Source organism: Carassius gibelio, chromosome A23 (genome assembly GCF_023724105.1).
Source record: "Carassius gibelio isolate Cgi1373 ecotype wild population from Czech Republic chromosome A23, carGib1.2-hapl.c, whole genome shotgun sequence".
Lineage (NCBI taxonomy): Eukaryota > Metazoa > Chordata > Actinopteri > Cypriniformes > Cyprinidae > Carassius > Carassius gibelio.
The window spans coordinates 22,052,821-22,077,607 of record NC_068393.1 but is presented as its reverse complement, the minus strand read 5'-3'; the positions used below and the strand labels follow the sequence as shown (position 1 = coordinate 22,077,607).

The 24,787-nt window shown below is 35.3% G+C and overlaps 1 protein-coding gene across 1 annotated transcript in view; it reads left to right on the top strand.

The window, feature by feature from the left end:
- The window catches only part of LOC127944360 (von Willebrand factor A domain-containing protein 5B1), a 32,148-nt gene extending 9,325 nt beyond the window's left edge, over positions 1 to 22,823 (top strand). The window contains exons 7-21 of the mRNA XM_052540237.1: positions 220 to 396; positions 3,183 to 3,293; positions 4,082 to 4,284; positions 6,884 to 6,998; positions 7,315 to 7,500; positions 8,345 to 8,546; positions 8,651 to 8,850; positions 14,259 to 14,439; positions 15,907 to 16,197; positions 16,279 to 16,416; positions 16,602 to 16,730; positions 17,627 to 17,695; positions 17,950 to 18,019; positions 19,055 to 19,181; positions 19,951 to 22,823. Coding sequence (XP_052396197.1) covers positions 220 to 396; positions 3,183 to 3,293; positions 4,082 to 4,284; positions 6,884 to 6,998; positions 7,315 to 7,500; positions 8,345 to 8,546; positions 8,651 to 8,850; positions 14,259 to 14,439; positions 15,907 to 16,197; positions 16,279 to 16,416; positions 16,602 to 16,730; positions 17,627 to 17,695; positions 17,950 to 18,019; positions 19,055 to 19,181; positions 19,951 to 20,628 — 2,877 coding nt within the window. The 3' untranslated portion in view covers positions 20,629 to 22,823. The remainder of the gene's footprint in view (positions 1 to 219; positions 397 to 3,182; positions 3,294 to 4,081; positions 4,285 to 6,883; positions 6,999 to 7,314; positions 7,501 to 8,344; positions 8,547 to 8,650; positions 8,851 to 14,258; positions 14,440 to 15,906; positions 16,198 to 16,278; positions 16,417 to 16,601; positions 16,731 to 17,626; positions 17,696 to 17,949; positions 18,020 to 19,054; positions 19,182 to 19,950) is intronic.
- The last annotated feature ends 1,964 nt before the right edge of the window (positions 22,824 to 24,787 follow it).

Here is a 24,787-nt window from a genome sequence, read left to right as displayed (position 1 = left end):
ACCGAACCGAACCGAACCGTGACATCAGTGTATCGTATCGAACCGAACCGTGAATTTTGTGAACCGTTACACCCCTAATATATATATATATATATATATATATATATATATATATATATTTATTTTTTTTATGTGACATGTTTTTGAGAGATTCACCAGCATTTTTTTTATTATCACCTTCGGTAATGGCTCTTTCACTGGCTGGTGTGTGGTGTGTAGGTGGACATCATTCGGAAAAGGCTCCATAAAGACATCCTCCACAACCCAGTGGTCATGCTGAACTTCTGCCCATACCTCAGCTCAACGACCTCTGACCTGCGGAGCATCCAGGGGGAATTCATCTTCCTCATTGACCGCAGTGGAAGCATGAGTGGGGTCAAAATCAATCGAGTTAAGGTAGGATGCTTGTGTTTCTAGGTTAAACTAAATCTGCCCCTCACTCCCAATGCTCATTAACTTTTGATGACATCCTAATTTATTCAGCAGTTTAAAACCCCAAAGTGCTTCAGTTGTGTTAATAACCGTTAATGGAACCAGGTTTTTATATACACACAGCAGTGCTTATTTAATGATGACACGGATTACCCATGTGTTTAGCGGTTTCAGTCCGATTGGATGGTTTTAAGCAGTTTATGGGGGTTGGAGAGTTCACCCAAAAAATCACTTCAAATGTATTCACCCTCAGGTCATCCAAGATGTAGATGAGTTTATTTAGGAGAAATATTAGCATCACATCACTTCTTTGCAGTGAATGGGTGCCGTCAGAACGAAAGTCTGAACAGCTGATAAAAACATCACAATAATCCACATGACTCCAGTCCAGCATTTAATGTCTTGTGAAGTGAAAAGCTGTGTGTTTGTAAAAAGTAATTTTAATGCACTTTATTCGTCCATTATGTTTTTAAACCATCATGTTTCAGAATACTTTATTGTTTTGTGACTTGCAACAATAGGCAACATTAATTTTACATTGTAATATTTCTAAAAAGTACTCTTTTTGCTGTATTTTTTGCTTGATTGCAACCTAAAAAAAAAAAAAAAAAAAAAAAAAAATCCAAACTATTGAACTGTGTACACATTGAGATATTTAATTTCCTAAAAGCTGAAACAAACATGTAGTTAATTTGTTTTAATCGTTTTTGCTACATTATTTTACTGACCATTATGTGGCTCTGTAGTTCTGGATCGAGCCAGAGCTTCTGAGCAGCCTGCTGAAGGGGTTTTGTGATGAAATAACCAGCTTGTTGCATTGAACAGCAGGTCCGATAATTGAACTAGGGAAGTCTCCATGCTGAGATTGGATATTTTGTGCGCTGTGAAAGAGCACATGTGCACGTGTTCACTGTTGACGGGGCTCTGCAGCGTGACGGGTGAGCCAGCGATGTCTCACTGTGGTTTTGATTGAGGATGTTCCCCTTCTGACCACAGACATCAAACTGCTCCAATGTAAAGGCTCAGGTCACTCTAGCGGTAATATCCTTCCCAGAATATCCTTGACCGTGAAGAAGACTTGCTCCATGCTGAAATGTCATATAGCCATCATGATCCCTCCTGGGCTGGAGGAGGACATCAGTAGATGTGTCTAACAACACTGAAAGGAGCACTGAAAATATGTTCACCAAGAAGATAACATATTGGCTGAATGAACACCAAACAGAGACATTTTAAGAACTGTTATGGTCATTTCTGCTATGCATTTACCCAAAAATGAAAATATGCTGAACATGTACTCACCTTTAGCCCATTCTAGATGTTTGTTTCTTCATCTGAACAGATTTGGAGAAATGCAGCATTACATCACTTGTCCACTAATGGATGCTCTGCAGTGAATGGGTGCCGTCAGAGTGAGAGTCCAAACAGCTGATTAAAAACATCACAATAATCCACACAACTCCAGTCAATCAGTTTAACTCTTAAAGGAAAAAAACTTAAAGGAATTTTAACTTTAAACTGTCACTTCTGGACAAAATATGAATCCATAATCTATAATAACGCTTCCTTCAGTGAGTGAGTAAAATTTCAGTAAATTTTCATTTTCGTGTGAACTTTCCTTTAAATCATTATTTAGTGTGCAGACCTCAAGAACTGAATCAGTGCAACTCGTGAATGAATCATTCAGATACATTTGGTGACCTGGATCAGCTGATTCATCGACTATATTAGACTCAAAAGACATAACTCTCACAAAAACTTTTTCAGTAAATTATTTTTGAGTCTTTTTGAAGCTCAAAACACATTATTCTTTGTAATTGCATGGGGAAAATTATTATTATATTTTTTTCTTCAAATTTTCTTCCACAGAAAAACAAACAAAAACAATGTTTTTTTATATTAATTGTTGGTTGAACTATGCTTTTAATAAGTATCTTCTCTCATTATGGGTCAAGTTCTGTTTAAATTTGTGAGGAAGTGTTTGGTGAAGATAACTTTTTTTTTTTGGTTGTTGTTTTGTTTATTATTTTTTTTTTTTTACAAAACTAGTGATTAGTTTCTTAATTAATTCATACCATATCATTGTAAAACAAAAATAATAAACAAAACAACAACAACAAAAAAAACCTGTGAAATTGCTATAACTCTTCTTTATATTTCATTTCTATTTACAAACTCAATAATAACCTCATGCTAATTACTCGCCGCTGTACCTGCTGTGTATCAGTCGAGACGCAGCATTATAAATGATATCTCTATAGATGATGTCTGACCAGTATAATTGTGGTGCTAATGTCTCCCAGGTCTGTTATCAAAGATTGTTGGTTCAATCCAAGCCAGGATGACACAGTTGAAATGCCATTAGCGATCGACCACTAATCCAAACATTTGGGGAACCATGTCACCCTCAGTGTCTATAATGGTTATGACATTTAACCCTGTTATTAGGTTAATGAGAGTTGCTTTACATAAGAAGCATTGTTAAATCGCAAATGACTGTAATCTTTGTTAATGCCTGTAATATTTTATTATAGCGTGAACCACTATATATAAGCAACTATATAAACCCTAAATATAAACACATGAACACTTAATATTTTTGTGGATGAGTAATGAAAAATACGGCTGTATTTAAATGTATATGCTTTTAAATAGTAATATATTTATATGTTTATATAATATACCAATTTTTATTTTATTTTTATGAGTAATCATTCACGTTGACCTCTTCCTTTTTTGTGCGTTCACAGGACGCAATGGTGGTGATTCTGAAAAGTCTTTTCCCAGCATGCTTATTCAACATAGTGGGCTTCGGATCTAAGTTCAAAACACTATTTGCCACCAGTCAGAGCTACAATGAGGTTAGTCACCCGCAGTCAGAGTCCACACTCACTGCCCTCATTAGATCAGCAGTTACTGTCCAGAGGATCAGTGCTTGTGTTTTCCAGTCGAAAAGCTCTGGGTTTATATAATGAACTTCCAGTCATGCAGCACATCATTTAAGCTTTTTCGAACTGCAAAAAAATAAAAATCTTTGTCAGTATTTTGTGTTGTTTTCCAGTACAAATATCTAAATATTCATGAATCAAGATATGTTTACTTGAAGACTATTTATTTCAAGTATTAAGTCTTGTTTTCTGTAAAATGTAGCAAAATTAAGTGATTTAATGCTTAAAACAAGAAAATAAAATCTGCCGGTGGGATAAGAAAAATAAATTTAATAAGCAGCATGTTTATTTTTCTTATCTATTGGAAGATGTTTTTTCTTGTTTTAAGCTTAAAGTCACTTATTTATTTTTTTATTCTGAAGTAAATGTATATTGATTTAAGAATGTTTAGATATCTGCACTAGAAAAGACAGTGTAGGTTTTTTCTTTATCTCTGCATCAAATAGTTGTATTCTTTTTCTTTTAAGCATAAATCTAACTATGCTCAATCTAAGGTTTGAAAGTGGACTATAAAGAATTATATATAAATATAATAAAGTATTGTCTTATCTTAAACATATTTGTTTCTTAAGAAAATATGTCTTGTTTTAAATATATTTAGATATGGTAGATATGGCAAAGAACAAAACAAGATAAAAATACTGATTAACCTTTTTTTTATTCTTCTTCAAAATTGTTAACAAACCTTATTTATTTCACAGGAGAGCTTGACGTTGGCTTGTGAGCATGTGAAGAAGATCCGTGCTGACATGGGTGGTACAAACATACTGGCTCCTCTCAACTGGATACTACGACAACCCATGCAGAGAGGTCATCCTCGCCTGCTCTTCCTCCTGACCGACGGAGCCGTCAGTAACACAGGGAAGGTTATTGAGCTACTCCGCAGCCACGCTAGGTTCACCAGGTCAGTGTTTGTACATTCACATTCATGCAGATTATGCTTTTATCCAAAGCAAGTTCATTTAAGGAATGCATGAATCTTATCAGTTCATGCATTCCCTGGGAATCGAACCCTTGACCTCGGTGTTGCTAGCGCCATGCTCTAATGTATAATGTGCTGTTGCTTTTTAATCTGTGACTGTGTAATTAAAAGGTTGTGCTAATGTATTAATCAAAACATTTGGTACATTTTAGGACATTTGGAATTTTTTTGGTTAATTACGTGTATTGTAATTATTTATATCTAGAATTAGATTTATTTTTATTTTAGTTTTAATTTTAGTTTAAGTTTTAGTAATTTTATGTGCTTTTTTTTGTTTTGTTTTTATTTTATTTATTTTTTATTTGGCTTTAACTATTTATTTCAGTTTTGGTAATTTGTTTTACTTTAACTTAAACTTAATTTATTTCGAAATAAGTTAAAAGTTTTGGATGATATAAGTTTAAGTTTGGATCTAATTTATTAATTTTTTTTTTTTTTGCTTTATTTCAATTTCTAATTCTAGTTTTAGTTAATAATAACAGCACTGATTGTGAACTCTGTCAGATCAGATCAAACTGTGACTCAATTAATTTTTTTAAAATTAATTAATTTTTTTGCTGTTGTTGTTTTTTTTTTTTTTTATGGATTTACAATTATTCCCCAAAATATACTTAAGGACATAAATGTAAGTGGAGAATTTGCTGAATAAAGGGTGAGTGAATGATGACAGAATAATCATTTTTGTGTGAACCAGCTCTGCAGAATATGCTAAATAATAAATAAAAGATCATACTGAATAGCATGCAGTATCACAACTTGGACTATACTGTAGTGCTCAAATCACACATTTATATTTATAAATTAATATGGTGCCTTTTTGGTGCTTACCAGCCCCTGATCACAATGTGTTATCATTTATATGGAAAAGAGCAGCCTGAACAGTTACAAATATCCAATTTTATTTTCCAAGTATAAAAGCCCAAGGTTTTGGAATGATCTGTCGATTAAATGACTCATCATTTTTGGGTGAACTAATCCTTTAATATCAGAGGTTCAAGGATACAGAGCTGCAGAACTATTCAGGTAATAAGATCATAATGAGATCAGCACAGCCGCTAGAAACAGTAAATTGATGTCTCTCCGTCTAATCCTTTTAGATCCGCTCTAGCCATAACGCGGCTAGTATTCACATGCTTTGTTTCCGCACTCTGCTGCTTCAACAAGGCTTCCAGTCAATTTATCACCTGCCGAGACGTTCACCTCAGAGAGTCCTCCAAGAACAGATGCTACAATAGCTTCTTTCAAATGAATGGAAGAACCTGAGGGTTTCAACAGCCGTTCCTGCAGTACTATAGACACACAATGGCTGGGAAGTGAAGCCGTGGTGTAATTTACTGCCTTAAACAGCACTTGCCCTCCACAGACGATCGAGAAAAATCACAAATGTGACTTGCTGCACTTCTGTTACACTACCCGGCTTTCTTTGCTTGTTAGGGAAGAATCTTTCTCTGCAAGCTGATCTGATTGCCCAGCCACACTTTAGTAAATAGACAGATGTGTTCCCTGTTCTCTCATATCTCGCACAGTGAGCCGCAGATGTACTGAAGGTCACTCATCGTCAATTACTACTGTTTGCCTTCAGATGCTGTGTATTAGAGTTAGTATGTTTTACTAGTTCAAATCGAGATTGTAGAAATCTCAAAAATATAACTTCGATACATCAGTTAGTGAGCTGCCTACCTAGACAGCATTTTAAAGCATCATTATAGACGCTGTAGTAAGACAGCATATCTTCATACTTTAAATTGGCATCAGTGATGACATTTTACTGATGTTGTGCACATCGCAGAATACAATGACATGAAACATTGAGCTTGCGTAGCTAAAAGCATTTATTTATTTATTTATTTTTTTTGCCAGATTGTAAGGAAATTTCAGAATGCATCGGGACAAGTTCACTGAAATAGTTCAAAGTCAAGAATCAAGAAAAAAAAAGTTTTATTTTGTATTAGTTATATACAGAGCCCCGCACATGATATGCAAGAAAAAATAAATAAATTGTGCACACGACTTAATTAATTAATTCACTCAATGTACTAAAACGTCCGCACGATTAATATTGCGTTCCGTCGATTTGCTAAAACATGCGCATGATTTAGCAAATCGAGAGAACGAATAAGTAAATTGTGCGCACAGTTTATAAATTGAGTGAACGAAATAGTGAATCGAAAGAACGCAATAGTAATTGTGTGCACGTTTTAGTACAGTGAGGGAAGGAATAAGTAAATCGTGCACACGATTTAGCCCACTATTTTTTCCTGCATATCATGTGCCGGGCTCCGTAGTTTTATTTAACTTTTTTTTTGTATTTACAATAAACAATATGAATAAATTTCTTCTGGCTTTCTGACAGCATGCTTGCCAGTACCAGAATTAATAAAGCAATACAAGAATTCAACTGATATTGTCTGGCAGAGCTTCACCCAGTAGAGATGCAGTTTCTTCATTATGCTCTTCTGATGTTTTCACAAACTCACCGCACCTGTCGTGTCTCTGTGTGTGTGTGTTTGCTTCATGGCAGGTGTTACACGTTCGGGATAGGTCAGGGTGTGTGCAGGAGGCTGGTTTTAGGACTGGCCGCCGTTTCCAGAGGCACAGCTGAGTTCCTGGCAGAAGGAGAACGACTGCAGCCCAAGGTCCTCATTTCCTCTGACATGTTTATCTTCCAGTGCAACAGCCTGCTATTTTGAATGTCACTGCAAAGCAATTACAGCAGTCATGTAAATTGTGGAGTGTCCAATTGTATGAGCAATTTACAATTTGTTTTGTTTAGTTAAACATGAATAAGGATAATGATAAAAGCTGACAGCACATTTAACATTTTCTCCTTCTCTTCCTGGTGTTTAAGACTAGCATCTATATATTTTCCCTGTTTTATTTCCATAGGCTCTGCTCTCTTGATTGATTTCACTAGGTAGTGTTTGACCAGGCTGTTATTTGTTTCTTCGGCAGATGATTAAGTCACTGAAGAAGACCATGACCTCAGTGCTGACTGACATCTCCATCGAGTGGCTGTATCCAGAGACAAAAGAGATCCTGCTCTCTCCAGTCGGGATGACCTGTCTGTTCCCTGGGGACCGGCTGATTGGATACAGCGTGGTCTGTGATACCTCCAGATATCACTCCAACCCCAAATCAGTAAGTCATTCATCCATCCATCCATCCATCCTTCAGTATATCCATTGTTCTGCAATTATACTATGTATAAATACACACACACACGCACGCACACACACACACACACACACACACACATACAGGTATATGAATATCCATTGTTCTGCAATATACTATGTATAAATACACACACATACATATATGTGTGTTTTATATTTATATGTACATATCTCAGACATATATGTTTATATAAATATTTATAACATATATTTCTTAAATATATACATGTATGTGTATACAAATATATACTAAAAACATAACACTTACCCTGTAATAATTATACTATATATTTTTTTATTATTATTATTATTAAAAACAAAGTATTATTATCTATAAATATTTAATAATCTATATTTATTAATTTAATTATTATGAATTATGAATATGTACTTTCAATGTTGTATTATTAATATTATTTAGATAGATAATATTGTTGTTATTTGAAAATATATGGTCTTTTCATATAATATCACATAAAAACAACAATGGTTTATCTATTTATTATACTATATTTTTGTGCTACTATTTATAATAATTATTAGTAGTAGTAGTAGTATTTTAAATACTGTATTTTGGTATCATGTAGAATTTACATGATTAGGGTTTATTTATTTAGGTGATATTTAGAATAATTATCTGAAAATACTACATTTTGGTAAATTGTAAGGTCACATATGTGAAAACACAGGATTTTGTATACTAAGTAATATATTTTTAGTATATAATTTTTGTTAATGCAAATAAAGATTTTAAGGCAAAACAAGAAGCTCCCAGGCTCTCAGATGTCTTTTCTCTGCTGTAACAGGACAAGCGGAAACGATACAGCATGATGCGCTCCAATGAGTCGGCCAGTTCAGTGTTCTATCACTCTCAAGAGGAGGATGCTGGGAAGGTTTCTTCTGAAGGTCAGGGGCTGCACAGGGACAATCAAGTTGGCTCGCCGTTTGACGGTTGCCAGGAGAACATGTCTGAGAGCAGTCCTATCGCTACGGAGCAAGACATTATGGGTAAAATACAGCTCTATACATCATAAATGTGTACCATAAAGTCAATTTTCATTATTGTATGAACTATTCCTAGGAGTGAAAGTGAACTGAACTGTTTTGCACAGGAACTGACACAGCCATCTCTTCAAGAAGACGTGCTTACAGCACCAATCAGATTGTAGAATACAACCCCGAGAAGAAGGCCTACACCCCCAGTGACCCCAGCTCAGTGGTGGGCAAAAACCCTCTCAGAAGAGCAAAAGTCCAGGAGCTCATTGGACAGACACATCCTGACCATGGAGCTCAGTGGAAAATGGACTACCAGGTTGGTAAATGCTAAACCATAAGGCTCAAAACATGTGCTACACAAATAAAAGTTTCTAACTATGCATGATTTTGTGTGCTATTGCATTGCAAGATATGTTTGAAAATGTGTCTTTAGTCATCGGAAATGCCTTCTTTGAGCTTCCGACTGTGTTAATATTTTAACATAATTTGAAGTTGATAAACTACAGTGTACTACAAGCTACAAACCAAAAGTAACTAAGTACATTGGAGCCAGTGCTTTAAGTGGCCCAAAAGAGGTGCCGGTACTCTATTTTTTTTTTTTTTTTGATGACTCCCCTCACAACAACTATATTGAAGGGCTTTTATATACAGCAGTCAATAGGCGACCTTAATAATAAATCCTTTTATTAGTTTGTGGATTTGCTTGAGCTAGAAAGAACTACTGAACATAGATAAAATGTGCAAAAGGATTTTGAAAAAATACTCTTAGAAAGAGCTACTGACTCAAATGATTCGCGAAACCGCTACGAACGCCCGAACTGAGTCAAATGATTTGTGATCACCAAACTGACTCAAATGATTCGCGAACCCGCTTTGAACTTCCGAACTGACTCGAATGATTCGCGAACCCGTAACGAATTCCCGAACTGAGTCAAATGATTCGTGATCACCAAACTGACTCAAATGATTCGCGAACCCGCTTTGAACTCCCGAACTGACTCAAATGATTCGCAAACCCGCTACGAACTCCCGAACTGATTCAAATGATTCGCGAACCCGCTACGAACTCTCAAATTGATTCAAATGGTCCGCAAAGCCGCTCAGAACTCCCGAACTGATTCAAATGATTCGTGATCACCAAAATGACTCAAATGATTCGCGAACCCGCTTTGAACTCCCGAACCGGCTCAAATGATTCGCAAACCCGCTACGAACTCCCGAACTGACTCAAATGATTCGCGAACCAGCTCCGATTTCTCGAACTGATTCAAATGATCCGCGAAGTGCAAATGATTCATGCTCCATACTCCGAACTAGGAAGAATTAGGAAGCATTCATTGTGAAGGGTGCTCTGAAAAGTGGCAGCAAAGGATTAAAACCTCTATTAAAACATATCTCCAAATGAACGTACCGGTAAGCTAAAAGCACGTTCTGGGCACATGGAGAGGTGGCGGTACGCTCAAGAGCTATATTTGGAAGTGGTGGTACTGAGTACCGGTGCTTACCGGCCCACTTAAAGCACTGATTGGAGCTACATAGATTACTTAAAATATACTATCCAATTTGATCAGAGCAGATATTTGCCATGTCGGGTTTTGTACTAATGAACACTCAATTAGGTTGACAGTATCAAACTTGAACAGGTAAATTTACACAACAAAAATACCTTTACATAACTCAAAAACATTTAAATCAGTTCATTAAAATGACTCATCCAAACAAACCATTTAGGCTGAACTGATTCACTCGAAATAATCAAATTTTCCAACACTACATACAGTAGGGGAGAGCAGGGGCGAAAGTACCATTTTTCAGAAAAACATAATTTTAAAAGATAATGTTGTAGACAGAGATATATTTTTGCTGTGGTCAGTAACTCATAAGTGTGGTCTAACAATACCAGGTGGTATTTTGTAGAAATTTAGAAAGACTTCAGTATAATTTCACTTTGAACATAAGTTGCACATTGTTACTTTTGACCCCATCGGTTGGGACGAAAGTAACGCACAGGTGGGTCAAAAGTAACACAACAATATAAGCTAGATTTGTTTCTGTTACTCTTATTTTTATTAAGTAAACCTGACTATGGCCTTGTTAATATGTAACTGCAAACATATTTTGACCTTTATTATTGCAAAATTTACATTTGTATATATATTTTTTTAAATGTGAGTTTCATCAAATGTCTCAAAGCTCAGTAATGAGGCATTTGTAATCAGAAATTGTACAGTCAAACTTTTCAGTGTATTTTTTATAAAACATTTTTTCATTAGAATTAACAATATAATAATTAAATTATAATGGCATAATATAAATTCTAAACATAATGTAACAGTAGGCCTATTCATGTTTCCATCCACTTGTTTTTAAGCATAAATTGAAAATGTGCATTAAAACATCTGGAAACACTGCAAATTCATAGGTGGAGGTGTAAAGGCTAAGATATGGCTAAAACCTAAACATAACTAAGGTAAATGTGAGGTAGGAGCTGCCCTGATGTTCCTCTATGTCCAGAAACGCCCTCTCATAAACATCTGGATAAAACCAGACCTCTGTCTGTCTTTTCTGAACCTCACTCAGACCTATTCTTCTGGTATAATATGACATTAACATTTTAATAAATGATGCAGGACACAGAAATTCACAGAATAGCATGTTACTTTCGTCCCACGTTACTTTCGACCCCGCTCTCCCCTATGAAAGAGAGAGAACTGTTTAAAATGAACCAATTCATTTGAATGAATCAGACTTCCCAATAAAACATATAGGATAAAGAACTATTCAAAAAGAACCAATTCACTAGAATGAATCAGACTTTCCAGCACTACAAATGAGATGTAAAATCATTTAGGATGAACCAGTTCACTAAAATGAATCAGATTTCCCAACGCTACATATGAAATATCAAGAACCTTTTAGGACGAATTGATTCACTAGAATGAATCAGACTTGCAAATGACTCATCCAAACAAACCAAATGCTATCCTATGCTACATATGAGAGTTTAGGATGAAGCCATTCACTAAAATGATTCATAAACATTATGTGCCTTTTTCATGAATGATCATATCTTATAATACGTATCATGAGTAAGCAATAAACATCAAAACTTGGAAATGATGAGATGACATTTGTAACTGTAATCCCCTTTGTGCCTGTGTGTTTTGACAAATAGCAGATGGCTTCTATTTAGGAAGTTGCCTAGTTGTTTTCTTTAGAATAAATATCTGTAGGCAGCCTTCGCCAGCCATCTGCTATAGCCCAGGCATCTGCTATGATATGAGAAGAGCTCCATGGATTCGTCTGATTGTTCCAAGGGGTTATTTGAACTCACATCTAGCTCTCTGATGAGAATGTGATTCGATCTTCTTACCGCCACATCCACATAAATAGAGTTGAGATTGCATAGCCAGTGGAAGATGAATTACAGTTCCCTGGACGATTAAGCAAGGGAAGAATGTGCATAAAGGAAATATGTGATCAGGTGGACTCTTTTGTGATGCGTACCCACGCACTGAAATATAAATGCACCTTTGGAGTCCAGTGGGAGAAAAAAGGTTGGGGGATGTCACAAAAGATGGGCCAGCGTTTGAACAGGGCTGAAATAATGAGGCCCAAAATATCCCTGACCTCGAGACAAATTAATATGTAATCAAGACCCCAACGGAGAGGTGTGCATCCTTTGTGACTGATAATGATGACCCTACTCATTTCTTGCATGCCAGTAGAAAACCCTCTCCATGTACATCAGGCCTCCTGAGGAGACTTAAGGATGCTTATATGTTTTTAGTATATTTAAATAGTATAAACAATTAAATATTTAATAACCAATGGTTTTCTTCTATGTTAGTAGTAGTATTATTTAAATGTGAACATATTTAAATAGTATAAACAATTAAATATTTATTTAAATATTATTAAATTAGCAAGTTGTTTTAATGTTAGTTGTTGCATTCCTCAATATTTTGGGCTCCCTTGTCAGGTTAGTAAAAATGTGCTTTATGTGATCAAATGAATTAAATGAATTGTTATTATTTAAATGATATTATACAAACATTAACATATTTATTTTTAAATATGATTTAATAAGCAATACTTTTTTTTCATTTTCGTATAGTCGTTTTATAATATTGTCTGAATATTGGCATACTTAATATAAAAAAATAAATATGTATTTATTTTTTATATGATTTAAAAAGCAGTATTTTTTCCAAGTTGGTACTGTAGTAGAAATGTAATAATTTAATTTACATAATTTAAAAACAATGAAATATGTATTTACACATAACATTTCAATACTGTAAACATTTCAATATTATTTAGTAAGCTATATTTTTTTCATGGTAGTAATCACATGCCTCAACATTTCGGGTTCCCTGTAACATTATTTGTCAAGTTATCTTATAATGTGCATCATGTGCAACTTGAGTTAAAAAATATCTATTACAAATATTTATTTAATACTATTTTTTAAGGAATTAAAAATTACTTTTAGCATGCAGGCTGACAAAATAAATTAATGACATTTCCCGTATTTATCTCTCCTATTTTATGACATTGTTTCTCAAATTCAATGAGTTCAGTGATATTTCCACATTGCTGACAGCCTGCTAACAGATATATTGAACATCCAGACACTTATTTTGTCGTCCAGGGTACAATTACTTTTGACAACTGTAACAAAACCCTTGATGGCCATGATGAAATTTCCAATGTTACGCTCTTTGAAAGGGGAGAAAATATCAATAGTCCAGGTGACACTGCACTGCAAGCAATTGCCCGTGGAAATTTGATCAAAAAGGGAATGAGAAATATTACAGATTAGCTACGGCAATAACAAGAGTCTTTGATTTCCCCTCAGTGCATGCAATAATAACTTTAATGGTCCTTATTAACTCTTTAGCAGGCATACATTTTTCATGAACCAAACTGCCATTAGACCCAAGTGAACAGAGATCCATGTGCTGGAGGAACTGGCATGGTTACAGCGACTCCAAGAATCATTATGTTCATAAAATCCCACTATATGAGGTGGAATACATGAGATTTTCTTTCACTACATGTTGCCTTTATGCTGGAAAGTAGAATGAGAAACCTGCATGATAAGTGCAGGCACAGAAACACATTCAGAGTTGTTAGTATTAGCACCATTACTGTGGCACTGTGAGTTTTCTTTAGCGCAGGAAACAAGCAATTAATAATTATCCTGATGCCATGTCCATACATTGATGGGTAAAAGATTGTGTCAGGAGACCAAAAAATGTGCTTCTGAGTCAACCTGGCAAAAAAAAATCAACTCTATATTATAAAATTAATAATTTATATATTTTAATATTTTATTTTTTTATATTTAATATACATGGAATATTTATCCTTTTTAATGTAATTATAAAAAAATAAAAAAAATCCCAGTAATGTTTACAAATGTTTACTACTAATAAAAACAACGTTTGTTTTGTTTGTTTGTTTTATTTCTGAAGAATTATGCGACATTGAAGACTGGATTGAAGGGTGACAAAAATGCAGCTTTGCACTACAGGAATAAATAATTATTTTATATTAAAATAGTAAACAGTTCTTTTAAATTGCAGTAATATTTCAGAATATTACTGTTTTACTGAATTTTTTTGCATTGATGACACTTCTTTAATCTTTCTTTAATTATTCAAAATAGGTAATTCAAGTACAAAAGGACTAACGAACTGTTACTCATTTCTCCAACAGCCACAGTTGGCCAGCCTGTGTGCCACGTCCTCAAGAGGACGTCCCATAGCTGCTCACAAACCTCCAGTGCAACAACCAGAGGGTCTCCAGGGGGAGTCTAAGGTTGATCAGACCCATCTCGTGGAAGACGGTTCCAGGTCTTCAACTGACAGCCCTTCTCTAAGCAGCACTGGTGATGCAGGTTGGTCCTTCACCTTTATAAGAACAAAGACGTCAATTTCTAATGCTTTATAATCTTAGCACTGCTTGAGCTAAGAGTTAAGACAGCTTTAACACTGTAATTTAAATACCCATAATCAGCTGCACAGTGTGGGCGTAGAAGCACTTAACAATATCCAGAGAGCACAGACTGAGAAACTACTCCTGAATCTGCTAATCAGTTGTAGTTGTAAAATCTTTTCTGAAAAAAAAAAAAAAATGTAATCGCGAATATGAATTTTCTGATTTTGTATTCCTCTAACATTTTTCATCAGCTACATATTGCCCTTTGTTGAGTGTAGTGAGGAGTAAAAACTCAACAATTCATCTGTTGATGCCTTCTTGACATTTATATACTTCTAAGTATAAATGTTTAAACTCCAAGCATCATTCCTCCAGTCTTCAGTGTCACATGATCCTTCAGAAATAATTCTAATATGCTGATTTGCATCTCAAGAAACATTTCTTATTATTATCAATGATGAAAACAATTTTGCTAAACTGTGATAATTTTTTTTAGGATTGTGCAAGAATGTGCAAAAGAAATTAATTTTAATTAAAAAAAAGCAATATTTTTTGACATTATAAATGTCTTAACTGTCATTTTTGACAGTGTCCATACTGAATATATATATATATATATATATATATATATATATATATATATATATATATATATATGTATATATATATATATATATATATATATATAAAATGAATGTAAGTAAAATAAATTAATTAATTAATTAAAAATCACACTGACCCCCAACTTTTGAACTGTAGTGTGTACTGTGAGGTAACAGGAGTTGCCATTAAATATATAGATGATTTCAGATTAGCTTATCTGTTACTGAGTTAATACTGGTGTTTAATATACTATTAATGTCTCTGAATTCATCAAAAAACAGATTGATGATTATTTAACCAATCAACAGCATACAACAATACATTTCAAGACCGACAGGCTTCAAATTGCCTGTTGTGAGCAATTATCCTGTCATTATTCATAATCCACAGGTCTCGGTTTTTATGGCAACTATCAGCTAATAGTTTTGTGCAATAAAAACATATTTAACCTAATTGCCTGTCACTTACCATATTAAACAGCTACACATTCTCAGATTCAGACATCTCACTCTTTTTCAGCACCATGAGAGTTGCATTTTTAAAAGAATGTGCCAAGTCTAAAGCAATTTCAACATTAAAAAGCTTAAGGCATTTGCACTTGTTTTTAAACCATGAACATATCCTAAAAATGGCATCTTAACACAATCTGATGTACCTTAATTTTACAAGGGTTCCTCTAGTCAACTAACTACTTAGTTTCAACTAGCCGTTCTTTTTTCATATCTTTTTTTAACCCATCATTTAAGTTTCTGATGTTTTCCGCAGGAAAGGCATTTGTTAATACTCTGATTATTATGTTTGTCTTCTCTGTATTTTCGAACAGATGGCTACACGCATCAGCTTTGCGAAGTCGAAACGCCCCAGGATCCTCACGCGCCGGAATTCAAGGCCAGTCACGGAAAGGGAAACTGCAAAGCGGTCATATCAGGACTGCTGTGCGGGAAGCCCATGAGATGGGAGGTGGCCTTTGACATCCAGCCTTACCTGAAAGGCCGAGAGCGGGAGGAGAAAGTTCACGAGGACCTGTGGAACGAAACCTTCCATCACCTGGCGGGAAGCTCCATTATTCAAGACTTTGAACACATGGCCAACAAAGAGTGTGAGATTGAGCATGGTAAGGAACTGGAGTCAAATCCGAATATTAAAACTTACTTGAATATCTGACCAAATCCCTCGACTATATCATTTCTTGCAGGTTCTGGGAGAAGGTACCAGCTTTATGCCATCCACACGAGCAAAGCCTGCAACATCTTGAGCAAATACACCGCGTTTGTACCTATCGATCTGGACAGCAATGAATATTTGCCCACCTTCGTTGAGTACAGCCATCCTGGTAGGTCATTCTTCGAATTTATCTGTGCTCACAAGGTCTGGCAGTTGCATAATTACGTCAAAGATACTGTTCGCAGAAGGAAGAAAACAGGGAGGAGCGCAGGGAAACAGACGAAGCAGTCGCTGCTGGCTTAAGCACACAATTAGATCATGGTAATGACTCCTTGTCTATTTGTTTATCTCCAGGGGAGGATCATAAACGAAGTTCGCACTGCAGTTCTCGTTCCGGCAGCAGGAAGACCCGAGGTTACTCTGTAGGTCTGGGGCGCTCGCAATCAGGTTTGCCTGGGCAAGAAGATGCAGCACTATGCTACAGTAAGATTGATAACAAAATAGTGACAGTTGGGCTTGTTTACAAGAGTGGATCATTATGATGGATCAAAAAATAATCCAGTTTTTATGTTGCATGCAAGATTTTTCCAATGCTTTGGTCTATTGAATGCATTGGGTGGCAATGACAATTGGTACCCAAGCAGTTCATTGACAGTGCCATTGGTAAAAAGTCACAAAAATGGTTGAAAACATCATAACTTTGGGATAACTTGGACTACTTTTGGTAAATTTTGAACAGTTTGTGTACAGTCCAGTACTGTCAGTACAGTAAAGTCAAATCTTCACCAGAGACCCAGTAGCTCATAAAACTGAAGCAAAAGCCCCCACAAACTTTGATACAAAAATAGATGTAATGAGAGAATACCGTATCAGTTTGGGGACAAGTTGGTCAAAATATACACTATACTGTTCATAAGTCTGTGGTCAGTAAGATTTATTTATTTATTTTATGAGAGAAATTAATTCAGTAACGATGCATTACATTTGTCAAAAGTGAGAGTAAAGATATTTATAATGCTACAAAAGATTTTTCTATTTCAAATAAATGCTGTTCTTTTGAACGTTGTTCTTTTCAACACTGGTAATATTAATGTTTCTTGATCAGCAAATCAGCATAACAGAATGATTTCTGAAGGATCATGTGACACTGAAGACTAGAGGAATGAGGCTGAAAATTTAGCTTTGCATAACAGGAATAAATTACATTTTATAATATATTAAATATATAGAATACTGCTTTTACTAAAATCAGAAGTGGTGTTATGACCAAAAACCATACAAAGTGCATGTTATTGTAAACTCTTCTGGAGTCGACATGAGCTATCTTCAGCTGGACTTCTATCTGCACCTTAAAACTCTTCTTTGCTCTACAAACCTAGACAATGCATCTCAATCCCCCTCCAAATCCCCCTCATCCTCCAGCTGGGAACGATGTAGCTCTTCTGAAGGTACTTTTTCTCCATCTGTCTGCATTCACTTGGTTACTTCAGTTATTACAAGTCTTGCACATATTCAAGCATGTCAAACACAGCAGCATTAATCACTCAAGTTTGTAGCTACTGAATTCATTCATAGATTTGACGTAGAGGAGCACAGATGAGTTTATTGAATGCTCTTTGCCTTGGAGTGCAGTGTATTTTTTTTGTGTGTGTGTGTGTTGGGCCATAGACATGATCAGATACCAACCTGCTCTCTCTTTCAGCCTCTCAGAGGAGTCCGTCGGTGACCTCCGACCCCTCGCAGAGATCTGTCGAGAGCCTTTTCTCCGCCAGGTGGGTGTAGATAGAAAGAAAGAGCCAACAATGTCTACAAATCAAGTTACACAATTAAAAACACTCTAATTCACAGAACACAAATGAATAATTCAGTGGTTTGCATTGCTCCTGCACCATTGTTTTAAATCATGAGTCGAATTTGCATTTTGATTGCTTTTGGTAGTCTGTTTGGTGCATGTAATGAGTTCAACTCTCAGAGAAGACAGACATTCATTAGTCATACATTTTTTTTTTTTTAATACGACAGTTTATTTTATAATAATTTTGCTGTTATCTTTTGACATTTACTATTAAACGAGTCAGTGTGATTCAATGAACTTTAGGCAAATGTTTGTTCTATTGACGTCAAATGTTTTGTTATAAGCATTTTCCTTTAAAACAAAAACCACAACTAGCCTCAACGTTATGCGTTTAAGTGAATTTATGAAATAAAGGATCGTTTAAAGAAGTATAAAAATTTGAGGATGTAGTCATAACTACTCAGTTTGAGTTTTAATTAGCGTTTGACTTTAAGAAACATCAGAGGAGTGTGAATTAACTGCAGGGTGACGCTTTGGGGTCGGGGTTTGGTGGTGATGTCACTACACAATGTAGGCTTAGCTCATGAATATTAATTAGGATATATTCACAAATAGCTTTATGTGATCTAAATAAATGGTTAATGCAATGTATTATTCTTTTATAAATAATTGGTTCAAAAGATCATATACTAATCCCTTTCATATTCCTTTAAGTACAGAAATCCAAAATTTAAAACAAAAGATAAATGGTACTCTAGACACCAAAATAAACACTTCCCTTTCGTGTCTGGAATCTCTTTCACAGTTTTATCTCTCGCTGTCAGTGAAATGTCAGCTGTACTAATGACCAAAACGTGAGGAGCAGCGCTATCAGAGATGTGTGCACACTACACAAAATAAGAGATGTGAAGAGGAGGATTTCACCAAGAAAAAACACTTTAGACGTGTCTGTGCATTTAATGACCACAGTGAGGCAACCGGAGTAAAAGGTGTTGTTTCTTTTTGCCTCTAGCAAGCTGAGCCTGAGCAGGACACGTCTCCTGACGAAAGCTGCCAGGGGCTTCATGAGCCGGCCGCAGAGCAAAATCAGCAACTCCGTGGGAGAGAGCGAAAATGACAACAAGGACTACATCCCTCTGGTTTCTGTCACAATATTCTGCTTTCAGGATGTTGATGCTCTGAACTTACAGTCGAAGTCAACATGAAATTGAAATTGCACCTATTGATTATTTTTTAAATGCATGTTATATATATATATATATATATATATATATATACAGTATATGTAGGTATGTATGTATATGTATGTGTTTGTGAGTATGTGTGTGTGTAAAATTTATATAAAATGTAGATTTGTTGTTTATACTATTTATTTATATATATGAATATTAATTTCTAAATTAATAGAGAGATAGAGAGAGAGTGTGTAAATATGTATTATATACATACACTTTAACGTACTGTATATACATTATTTTTTACCAAGTAAAACGGGTTGCAAACAACAATTCAAAAGGTCAGCATAAAATGTCTGACAAACCTTAGCTAGCACTAATGACGTCATTGTGATAACCTCATAACCTTTAAATAGCTGGTCAATACTCACCTTGCACACAGAAGTACTATTCTCTATGTATAGTGAGTAATAGATCTGTTGACATTTAACAAACAATGATCAATATCTCATGATCTGTGTCCAGTTAAATGAGATGTGCTATTTGAGTAGAATATATGGGTCATTGCAATTATTCCAAGTAAACGGTGATGAGGCGTAGCAAAATCAGTAGAGCATATTTTTAAGGCTAATGTAATTGACAATGCTTAAAGACCCTAAATGGCTCATTTGAGCTTTTTTATATGTTTAAGCACTGATTAAATAGACATTATGGTTTACACTTCCTGTTGCAGGTGTCATTGCAGCTGTCCTGTGGGGCGTTCATGTTGGACAGTGCCTTGTGTGATGCCATCAACGTGCCCATGGACAAGCTGAAGTGGACGTCGCCCTTCACCAGCCACAGAATCAGCCTTACCCATGTGTCCCACTCCGGCTCCCGGCGCTCCGAGAGTCTGGAGGTCCAGCATGGCTCCTCGCCTCCACCAAAAGACTCGGACTTGAACTCCGAATGCGAGGAAATGGTGTCCCGGACGTCTTCATCCTCATACAATGCCAGAAGCCCTCGGATGGAGGGTGCGCCCTCGCTGTTTAGCAGCTTATCATCAACCGAAGGCCCGCCGTCACCTATCAACTCTTTGCATGACAGTGGACGGGGCTCTGAGTCAGAAATAGCTGAGACGCCCTGGCTGAGTTCACCTGGGATCCTACAAAGGGCTGTGCAGGACACTGAGGGCATGGTGTGGGCGACCGCGGTGGCTCTGGCCTGGCTGGAGCACAGTTCGGCCAGTTATTTCATCGAGTGGGAGCTGATCGCAGCCAAGGCCAGCATGTGGCTAAATGAACAAATCATCCCAGAGGGCCGAGGCCTGGCGTCGGTCAAAGCCACGGCCAATCAACTCTTCATCATCCTGAGACACTGGGACGAGAACCTGCAGCTCAACATGCTCTGCTACAACCCCAACAGCATGTGAGTCTCGATAGGGTAGAGACTAAACTTCAAACTATGCGAAACTCTCCTTGAGTTGTTTTAATGTTTATAATGTGGGTTGCGTTGTAGTTTTATGAATAGAGATCGTAGCAGTATTTCATCCGCCTGAAGGCCAGAAACATACTCTGCGCAGGTACGTAGATGTCAGTGTATTGTAGGCTTCCTATTGTACATATGTAACTTGTGTTCTTGCATTGCTGAAGCAGTAGCAAACCTGTAAATGACTGATTCCGTCTCAGAATAAAGTAAAAAAAGGACTCAAAGTTGTGAGAAAAGTTATAGTAATAAAAAATAGATGCAACACGTAAGTGTTATTTTAGCATTATTTATATACAGTATTAATATAGATTTATTAATATTTTTATATTTTATTTGTTTTTATGTTTTCAGTTAACATTTTTTTTTATTGAAATTAAAATACAAAAAAAGTATCTTACTATTTATAGGTTTAATTTAGAATTATTTAACATTTGTGTTTATTTATTTCTGATTTACGGAGCCCCGTACATGACATGCAAGAAAATAATTAATAAATTGTGCACATGATTTACTAATTTGTTCCCTCAGTATACTAAAACGTGCATACAATTACTATTTCGTTCCCTCGATTTGCTAAATCATGCACACAACTTACTAATTCATTCTCTTAATTTATAAATCATGTGCATGATTGAGCAAATCGAGGGAACGAATTAGTAAATCGTGCACATGATTTAGCATACTATTTTTTTTTCCTACATGCTATTAGTAATTTTAGGGCTTCAGCTTAAACTTATCTCTGTAATTTTTCATCTAACATTTATTTCATTTTAGTTTTATTTCATTGAACAATTGTTTTTTTTTGTTTTTTTACGTTTTTTGTTTTAGTTAACGATAATAACCCTGTTGCAGCTACAAGAAATAGTCACAATTGTGTCATAAAATTCGATATTGTTGCAGTTACAAAAAAAATTAAGTCGCGATTATGAGAAATAATCAAAATTATAATATGAAAAGGTACATGTATGAGAAGTAAATTCAATCAAGTCTCAATTATTTTTTATAATATTTGTATTCTGAGGTGTTAACAGGCTTAAGTACGGTAATCAAGGTTGAATATTGTTTCCTTTTAATATTTATAGCATTAATTCAGTGACTCTTTTACTCATTCGGAAGTAACTAGGAGGTAATGGGAGTAAACAGGTACAATAGCACCCCTTGTTGCAACATTGACAATGCAAGCTGTCCTTCCCTCATTTCAAACGTGTGAAATCAAGTAGCATGCTGTTGCTAGAAGTTTTGGAAATTAACATATTTGCGTAGAGTATATTCCAGGCCAAACACCACCCAAAAAAATTGCATGTCTTTGCAAGATTGTTCGTATCTTGTCTCTGCAATATTGATGTGCATATGGTTTAATGAACTGTCTGGTTGCAGCTTTGGAAGGTTTTGAACCATAATCATTAATCGTACAAAGCCTTACATTAGTGACATAAGTTGACGTGGTTGACTGTATACGTGGCATTCAGGCTGTGGCATTATAGCTGTCAGCGGATCCAGTGACTTCTAAGATGCAGATCTATGTATATCATCATGCAACGTTCATTCGTTTGCCTTTACGATCGTTAAAGATGTCAAACCGTCGCTGGAACAACACTTTCGATTGCTGCAAGTGCTCTCCAGTCTTAAGTGCCTAACCTTGCAGAACTTTCTGGACTGTTGATTTGAGCGTTGTACTGTTACTGCAATGTGTAATTGATTATTTTTTAAATTTTGCTGATTATATTTATTGCTGTGTATGTATTATTATAGTGCTTTGTTGATGTCAGTTCAAAAACTGTACAGACAAATTCTAAAAGAGTGGCTGTAGATATGTGTTATGAGATGAGAAAATACAGAAGCTAATGTTTCTCTTGTTATATCGCAATGGTTTATTTTATTATCATATGTATTACTCCTCAGGTATTGCTCTTGTGTACTGTTGTCTAAGTAGATGCATGAGTGGTTTGTAGAAAGATCTTTCATTTCAAGGTTTTTTTTTTTTTTTTTAGATCGGAAGACTATGCGCTTGTGACGGTGGCAGATCTGTGAAAATTGCATTATGTCAATCAGTTGTACTTTGTACTAAAGTGTCGAATTTTGAAGTCGTGCTTACATGCTAGTACAATGCTTGACTGTGTAACTGCATGTAATAAAGTTTATTGGATGAAAAAATGGGTCTCATTTCGCCATCATTAGAATTCTGGCTGCATTCACACTGACGGTGATGTGCACCAACAAAACTATCGGACATCATGCGGTTTCAGTGTGAATTGATGATTTCGGATGTCAATAGTGAGAGCTATATGAAATCTTCAATATGTATTGATGATGCAAATGTAGACTACCTCAAGTTCCAATACTTGCAAACGATTTAGCAACAAGGAATAATCCAAAATTACAATTCTTCATAATTTATTCACTCTCTTGTTCTAAACAGGGTTATTAGAGTGAACTAAAACTAACACCACAAAAAATTGTTAGACTTATCAAATAAACATGAACTATATATTATATGTTTTTTTTTTCTCATTTAAACTGAAAAGTATATAAAAGCATAAAATAAAAATGGCAAACAGGGTTATTATATTTAATTCAAACCATAAAAATACTTTTTTAAAATAAAAAATGAACTGAAATAAAGTTTACGTTTATATTTTATTTTATTTAAACGTGCAAGGTTTATTTTAAACTGTCAACAAGGCAACATTTCTAATTTTCTTTTAGTTTAATTACCAATACCATTAAAACTAAATAATAAAATGAATAGTAATAATATATATTAAAATAATAATGACAAAAAAATAAATGAGAGTAGGAAAATAAAAAGATAATAAAACTAATTTGATTAATTATTAGTTATTAAATTATTTAAAATTATTAATTTGACAAATTCAAAATATTAATAAAAGCTACAATAGTACTACAAACAATATATGTTTGTTTTTATTTTCTGTGGATAGATAAAATAAGATATTTTGAAGAACCAAATGGTTTCGGGTGCCATTGACTTCCATAATATGGACAACAAAAATATGTGGAAGTTAATGAAATGCATTGGTTACCCGCATTTTTCAAAATATCTTCCTTTGTGGTCGGCCGAGGAAAGAGACATTAAGAGTTAATAGTGAACAGTTCCTTTAAAACTTTCTTAGGCTAGCAGTTTTGACAACATAGTTAGCAGATTGTAGAGCTCTGCTGTAGAGCTTTTTGCCTTTTTGTCGTGACCTCTTCATAGGCAATACTTTTTGCAGCCAGTAGATGTTGCACCACACTTTCAAAATCAAGAAAGAATGGGTGCTGTTTTTGTCAGATTGGTGCATTTACAAACCTTGCTTCTCTTCTGTTCTATCTCTTTCTCTCAGTAACACTTTGTATAGTTTGAGTTTATTAGTCAGGCATTCATCAGGGAATTACACTGTAACTATAGCTGTCATCATGTTTGTGCAACACAAAACAATGAAATCTAGTGTCTCTTTGAAATCCCTCTCTTTTGTGAGTCATGTTAATGTCTGTCCTGCAGCGTACTGTATGTCACCATTTAATTATATCAGTTACCACTCAGTGTGGTAGAAATGGCTTCAGGCATAAATACAGTATCGAAGAGGATTGTGATAGCATGCTTTTGATGATGTTATTAATGCATGATTGCTGTAGAAAAAGAGACAGTGTGAGAGTCGAGAGGACTAAGAGTCGGGAACCTTATTTATTTGGTAAATATGAATAAATGTGGCTGTGAAACTAAATCTTCATCATTTATCCTTTGGAGCTTTCATTAAAGAACCTCCGGCAGAAAAACAGGCCTGCAACACTAAAGATCGTGGGCATGGGGTACTTTTTATCAATGTTACTTTGCACCAAACCCTTCTGCTGCCGAAAAGCTTTTTTTTTTTAGTTTCATCTGACCATAGAAGCCAGTCCCGTTTGAATAATACTGTACTGTACCGTACCACACATTGGAAATGAGCCAATAGACACACATCCTCTTCCAGGCAGTTTTGTAATATCTTCAGCTGACTATAACTCCTTAGTTATTTCAATGGGGATTTTCAATATTTTAGCTATTTTCTCACTGCCACTTTCTGCATTAAACAATAAGTTGCTGCAGTCCACAGTATTTCAAA